At 41.6% G+C, this 7,651-nt stretch overlaps 1 protein-coding gene across 1 annotated transcript in view; it reads left to right on the top strand.

The window, feature by feature from the left end:
* The window catches only part of UIMC1 (ubiquitin interaction motif containing 1), a 61,371-nt gene extending 54,505 nt beyond the window's left edge, over positions 1-6,866 (top strand). The window contains exons 7-8 of the mRNA XM_018552382.1: positions 2,992-3,074; positions 6,777-6,866. Of these exons, the coding sequence (XP_018407884.1) occupies positions 2,992-3,074; positions 6,777-6,866 (173 nt within the window). The remainder of the gene's footprint in view (positions 1-2,991; positions 3,075-6,776) is intronic.
* The last annotated feature ends 785 nt before the right edge of the window (positions 6,867-7,651 follow it).

The following is a 7,651-nucleotide window of genomic DNA, read 5'->3' as shown; positions in this document are numbered from 1 at the left end:
TATATATATATATAATAAAGCAATATATTTTTTCAATTTACGTTGCGAATTAACTCCTTTCGGTCAGCGCACACAACGGTGCTTGCGACCATTCGTTGTTGTTTTTTTACCTGTTACAATTTAAGGCTATTTTTTTTAAGTCAAATAGTGTAGAATAGTGACACCAGTATGTGAGGAGATAGTAAAAATCACTACAGAATAAGGACCTTTGCACTTAGAATTGACTTTGGGTATGTCTTTATGCTCTTAAGTAGGAAATGTTTACCTGTCAAAGGATTTTTAATACACTGCAGCCAGTTTGGGTATTTAGGCACCCCTGTCAGATAGGAAAGCCGGGTCCAACCTCAAATGCAGCTGCCATACAGTGCCTAACACCACACCACAAGTATGCTCATTTCACGGTATTGCGTTAGTACCTAGAGAAGTGATCAGTCTGAACATTTTGTTCTCACTCCTTGTCAGCATAATCATTGTCAGCACATCTGCACTGCTGCGGAGCCTGATGGACTCAGTAATAACTCTTCCCCTACTTATCAGTGTCCCATGCAGTGGGTTACATGAGGCTGATATGAAGACAAATGCAGGTACTTTATACAAAATACATTAAAGGAGAACTATGGGGTCAGTGTTTTTCCCCATAGTTCTCCTCAGGGTAACGGGAGGACACAAACTAGCGTCCTCCCGTTACCCTAAGCTCAGCATACCGCGAGCTACAGCTCGCGGTATACTGAGACGCCGGAGCGGATCCCGACTTAGATGACGGGATACGCCCAGCTGCGTGACTGACAGCTGGCTCTGCCTATCTAGAGGCAGAGCCAGCTGTACCCGCCCCCTCTCCCGTCCGTTCCGCCAGTCAGCACTGGCAGATCGGAGCGGGGAGAGGGGAATCCAGCCCCTCCCCCTGTCACGGCAGAGAGCCGTGACAGGATCGAGAGGTGAACGAACCCGGTATGTGTTCGCTTACCTCCCGATCAACTGAGCCGACCTGTGACAGTCTTATTGTCACAGGTCGGCTAGAACTATGAGGTGAGAGTGAAAAGCACTCACCTCATAGTTCTCCTTTAAACTATTGTTTTATACTATGAAACAGTTTTTTTTTTTTTAAGTTCCTGTTTGGTTCTTAGACTCTAGAAGCAGGTGCTCCAAGGTCTTAGGTTAACTCTAAAATTTAGAATAACATATGTTCAATATAAAATAGGAGCTCACACTGAATTGCAGAGCTTCTGCCCTGAAATTTGCAAAGTGCAATGGAAGGAATTGAAATATGTGATATACAGTTAAGCCTGGAAATAACTGAACACTGACACAAGTTTTGTTATTTGGCTGTTTTCCAAAATAAATTCAAGTTACAGATAAATAAAGAATCTGGGTTTAAAATGCAGTCTCTCTGCGTGAGTGTATAGGCATCCATATTTGAGGAAGGGTTTAGGAATTACAGCTCTTTAATATGTAGCCCCCTCTTTTTCAAGGGACCAAAAGTAATTCGACAATTGACAGGTGTGAGCATTTCCTTCCTTATTTCATTGTCAGGTAAAAGGTCTGGAGTTGGTACCAAGTGTGGCATTCGCATTTGGAAGCCCTGCTGTGAACCCACAACGTGCGTTCAGAGGAGCTCTCAATGTTAATGAAACATGCCTTCCTTAGGCTGCAAAAATAAAAATAAATCCATCAGAAAGATAGCAGGAACTTTAGGAGTGGCCAAATCAACATTTTGGTACAGTCTGAGGTAAAACAGACTGACCTGGTCGTCCATGGAAAGCAACAGTGGTGGATGATCGTAGGATTATTTCCATGGTAAAGAAAAACCCCTCCACAACATCCAGCCAAGAGAAGAACACTCTCCAGGGGGTAGACATATCATTATACAAGTCTACCAGAGAAGACTTCACAAGAGCAAATACAGAGGGTTCACCACAAGGTGCAAACCATTCATAGGCCGCAAGAAAAGGCCAGATTAGACATTGCCAACCACATCTAAAAAAAAGCCAGCCAAGTTCTGGAACAGCATTCTTTGGACCGATGAAACTAAGATCAACCTGTACCAGAATGATTGGAAGAAAAAGGTATGGAGGAGGCTTGGAACGGCTCATGAACCAAAGCATACCAGATCATCTGTAAAACACAGTGGAGGCAGCATGATGGCATGGGCATGCATGGCTTCCAACGGCACTGGGTCACTAGTGTTTATTGATGATGTGACAGAAGACAAGCAGTCAGATGAATTCTGAAGTGTATAGGGATATATTGCCTGCTCAGTTTCAGCCAAATTCAGCAAAGTTGATTGGACAGTGCTTCATTTTACAGATGTACAATGACTCTATACTGCGAAAGCAAACCAGGAGGCAAACAAGTGGAATATTTTGCAATGGCTGAGTCAGTCACCTGATATCAACCCGATCAAGCACGCATTTTACTTGCTGAAGACTAAACGTTGGGCAGAAAGACCCACAAACAAACTACAACTGAAGACAGCTGCAGTAAAGGCCTGGCAAAGCATCACAAAGGAGGAAACCCAGCATTTCGTGATGTCCATGCGTTCCAGACTTCAAGCAGTCATTGCCTGCAAACGATTCTCGACACAGTATTAAAAATGAACATTTTATTTATAATTGTATTAATTCGTCCAAATACATTTGAGCCCTTGAAATAAGGCGTCTGTGTATGAAAATGGTTGCAATCCCTAAACGTTTTATATAATATTTTTGTTCAACTCCTTGAATTAAAGATGAATTTGCACTTAATTTGCATCTTGGTTGTTTCATTTCTAATCCATTGTGTGGTGGCATACATAGCCAGAATTATGAAAATTCTGTCAGTGTCCAATTATTTCTAGACCTAACTGTATTTTTTTTGATGATGCTATGTTTACCATGTAGGTTTTGCTTACCATAAGATTTTCAGTTGCTTTTATTTGTAAAAAAGATCTGTTTTTTTTTTTACAATGCCAGGGAAATTACATTCTGTCTTAAACCTATGTACTTTATCCTACAGAAACACAACTTGGCTCAGAAATTCAAGACAATGAGCAAGAGAATCAACCAGATTTAACTGAGACTGCCCCAGTGCCACCACAGGTAGGATTTATTTAATCAATGGCATGACAGTGTACAATGATAGAGAATGTTGCTTGTGCACTAGTTAATGTATTACTAAAGGCTGGACATGTTTTACCCTAATGCATTCTATGCATTAAGGTAAAAAAAAACGTTCCTTTTAGACTCCCTGGTCCCCCTCCACACTTACCTGTCAGCGGCGCTTGTCACCGCCGCCGGTCCCTGCAGCAATCCATTGTCCCAAATTTCCTGGTTCTGGGGGAGGATACTGAGGGCAGAGGAGTCATAGCCTCCTTCTGCTGTCTGTCAAACTGCTGGGCGAGGAGGAGGGGAGTGGCCTGCTGCAGGGCTGTGTGTGTCTATGGACGCACACAGCCACTGCCGGCATGGCTCTGAATGAGCATGCACGGGTGCCTCCACAGCAACTAGGGCGAAAAGCACTGCAGGGACTCACTAGAAAACGAGGATCTGAAATAAAAAACAAAGAGAATTTCTATATAAATGCAGTCTCCTAGTAATAAATATTTTAAAACAATTAAAGTTTAATATCACTTTAAGCATCCAGCCCACACAAGTGACATTTAAAGTGACACTAAACTCAGGAGTTAAATCTTAAAAATGTATTCAAGTACTTTAACTTATACCAAAAATTTATCTTATTTGTGCATCACTCAGCTGTAGATCCTCAAATCATCTCTGAATTGTTGCTGACACTGTCCTTCCCTCTGGAGGATGGCTACTTTTGTTCCCCATAGTCCCTGTGTGTGTTGTAAAGTATCCACCACTCCAAACTCTCTCCCGTGATGGACTACAATCTCTATACAAATTAGTAAACTAAAAATGAGATTGTAGGGACCACCCTAAAAAGATTGGGCTTACTGGAAAAGGTGCAAGGTAAAGAATTATTTAAATATCAGTTTAAGACTAACATACACCTAAATTCCACCTTTTGCAAAAAAATGTATACATGCATCCACATTGAATTTAAAAGAACATTAGCCTTTATGTTTATTTTTTTTGCAATGGAGCCTGCAAAGCATTGCGATCACTTATCACTGGATCACAGGTGCAATGCCCAGGCTCCTGCAGACTGTTCCTGATGTCATCACACTTGTAGTTCATTGAGAACTATCAGTCCCTCTGTTGTGTCAGTTTTTTCATGCACAACCAAGATAAGTTATTAAATGGACAAGACACTGCAGAGAGAAGCACCCCCAGATATAGTATGAGGGGCGCCGACTGTAACCATGTTTCTTGTTACACCCTAAATATGGGTGTAACATGAAACATGGTTAAAAGATGGTATTAGCCTTTAAATGATGGATGGAGCTTGGTATGCTAAGTATGTCCTTGCATTCCTATATATAGAAGTAACTCCAACAGCAAGATTTCCCTGACCTAATTTTATAACCTGTCCTTTCCACCTAGAGGTTTTGAGTTCTCCTGCCCACCTTTGCATTGTTCTAGCAACTTCTGCTGCAGTCTTCATGTTATGACATAAATAAAAAATACAACATGAAATGTAGATGTTCAGATACCAAGTACCTTACTCGGTACAAGTACATGTACAGATACTTTTCCAGGTCCAGGACCAGACTAGAGAAAAATTCAAAAGTTAGGAGGCAGCTGTCATTTTGTAAGGAGCACACGGAGCTCCTGGGATTTGTACATTTCTGTTTTTAATGCAATATTTAGTTTTTATAAATATATATAAGTGATGCACCGATACCATTTTTCCAAGTACAGGTACTGATACTTGTCCAAGTACTCACAGATACAAGCACTGATACATTTTTGTTTATTGTCATGTGACAGTTTTTCTAAAACAATACAAACTAATGATTTCAGGACAGTGGTGGACCACATGAGCTAGGTCCCAGCTGCAACTTCTCGTAAAATTGTCAAGTATCGGCAGTAGTATCTGAACTGGTATCTGGACATCCCTAAAATGTAGGACCCCCCTCTGCAGGTGGGCAGACCAAGGAATAATCACAAAGATCTCACCAATAAAGTCCCTGCAAACGTAAGAAACTGACAGGTGGTTTAACTGTCCAGCATCTACCAAAAACTGGAAAATCATCAGTGAACTAACCCTTTACATAGCAAAGAAACTCTTCTGCCTGTTTATGAACATCCACTGCTATGTACATGTTGGGGGATCGCTGCATTTCTGCTTATGAAGTAGTCAGCTGGAGCAGCAGGCTATCACTATTTCCCCAGAAATGGACAGAATATCAGACAAAAAAAAAACAACAACTTCTCATATTAATTTCTTTCCTAGTCCTCTGATATTGTCATGCATGCACCATACATAGTAACATAACATTTGTGTACTATGAGAGGCTCTTGCAGTGTATAGGTCACTATTCTTCCTCAAGTGGTCTTTCATGGAATAAGGCTGCAATATGAGCAGGGATCGCTACAGTCAACAGCAAATACACCACCGAGGAGGCTAGGTTAGAAAGCAGGACAGAATAGTGCTATGGTGCACCTCTGACTCTAGCCATCTGTACTGAGCTACCAGCTACCTGACCTGGGATCTTAAATACATACATTTTGATTAGGGTTTGCTTGGCACTTGGCCACCTGGATCAGCCTGTGCCTTACAAAGACGTTAAATAAATGAATTTATGTTTACACTGTAGTCACCAGCAAAACATCTGTTTAATACACTAGCCATCTGGACTAAAGACCTTTTTACAAATTAGTTTCAGTGAGGGCTTTGTTTACACAGTATCCACTCTGATTTGTTTTAAAAAAAAAACAAAAACAAACGGTCGTCGGAAAAATACTTGATTGCCATGGCTGACCCCTTTCTATAAAATTGCTAGTTGTCATACTGATTCTGTGGTTTCAGACATGAAGTAAGAGAAGTCAGAGTGAACTGTACATTTGTTCTGGTCTGCAACTCAAGTACTGAAGCCAGAGGACCTACATTATGGTTGGCTAGCTAGCATTTCCAGAAGTGCAGTTTCAGCAGTTACAGTGGCAACCTACATATTTTTTGGTGTTTACTTTATATTTTGGGGACCAGGAGGAAACGTGCTTTTCATTATTGGACAGATATGCTTGCTTTTTACAATAGCCACTAGAACCGCCGTGTACATATTGATGAGTGATGTCATATTACAAATTGATGTAAATAGGAACTGGACACCTGCAGTTGTGGTTGGAGCAGTTACTACAATATTTTGCTTACAGCCATTCCCCAGCACTGACCCTTTTGCCTATGCGCACCTCTTTACATGACACCTGCCAGTATACGCAAATGCTTAAAGTTTAATTTGTTTATGTCTACCTGTATCAGGCCAGCAGTTTGGGATGTGTACATATCTTCAGGCTGAAAAAGAAGCTGTGTGAAGAGAGGCGATGGGCATGTTGGTATCTCTACAAGAGGGGGTTATGCATGTGTTGATTGTGATGGATAAATATGTGGAAAGAAAGCAATACCACAGAGTAATATATTAATACAGGCAGGAGGGACATTGAACTGAGGTGGAGAAAACAGACCAAGGGGGTCACATAAGTAAACACATTTACAATATAACAGGAAATCCCCCCTTCAGTCTATCATGAATGCTGCTGACCTAACCAACCGCTCAGTGTCTGCAACCCCCCTCTGCTAATCCATGCACTGGCTTCCAATAACCCAATGGATAAAATTCAAAATACTAAGCCATCCACAACTCTGCCCCCGGCTATATCTCAAACCTCTTCCCAAAGTATCACCCTCACCACCCCTTCCGCTCTTCCAAAGACCTGCTTTCCAGCTCCCTCGTCAACTTCTACCATGCTGCCCTTCAGGACTTCTAGATTCTCTCCCATCCTCTGCAACTCTTTACCCCAACCTGTCTGTCTATCTCCCACTCTGACTGCCTTTAGGCGATCCTTTAAGACTCATCTCTTCAGGGAAGCCTATCCCACCTCAAACTAACCACTTAACTATCACATTCTCAAACAATTCATCCCCACACAGCTACCTCCTCATGTATCACTTGCCCCTCCCTGTGAGGGCTTACAATCTAAAGGGAGGGCCCTCCTTGCCGTCTTAAATTGTATTATGAGAGCTGTGATAGAAGCAGCAAAGGGTGCTTTCCTTTTAAGCTGAAAGTCAGATATTGTTATTGTACAATCATTTTCATCATTTTGTGTTTCCATGGTGACCACATTCTTTGAGGTCTATACAATAAAGTCAAACTAATTCCTTGAATGAACTGTAGTTATTAGGCTCACATTTGCAAGTATGTAATATTCTGAGAAGATCAAGTATTCGTCAAGGCAATGGTAGATCCTCGGATTTTTGTTTTCTACACTATAGCAATGGCTGCCGGCAGAACATGTCAGAAATTAATAACAGAAGCATAAAAATATATTAGCTTTGATGCATTATTACACATATAAATAAATAACGTAGTGGCATTTCACTCCCTTGTGAAACGTAAGGACTTTTAAGTATGGTTAAAGTGACATTAATGGGGGGGGCGGCCCCTTCTTCGGGACGCAGAAGCGATCTGGCGACAGGTAAGTCGCCAGGATCGCTTCTGTTGTAAAGCCGACAGTCGGCTCTACAAGTTTAAACAGACTCCCGGCGGCAAAAG

Source organism: Nanorana parkeri, unplaced genomic scaffold (assembly GCF_000935625.1).
Source record: "Nanorana parkeri isolate BGI_ZX_2015 unplaced genomic scaffold, ASM93562v1 scaffold87, whole genome shotgun sequence".
Lineage (NCBI taxonomy): Eukaryota > Metazoa > Chordata > Amphibia > Anura > Dicroglossidae > Nanorana > Nanorana parkeri.
Note: the sequence above shows the minus strand (reverse complement) of the source record. Positions and strands in the feature narration are given on the sequence as shown.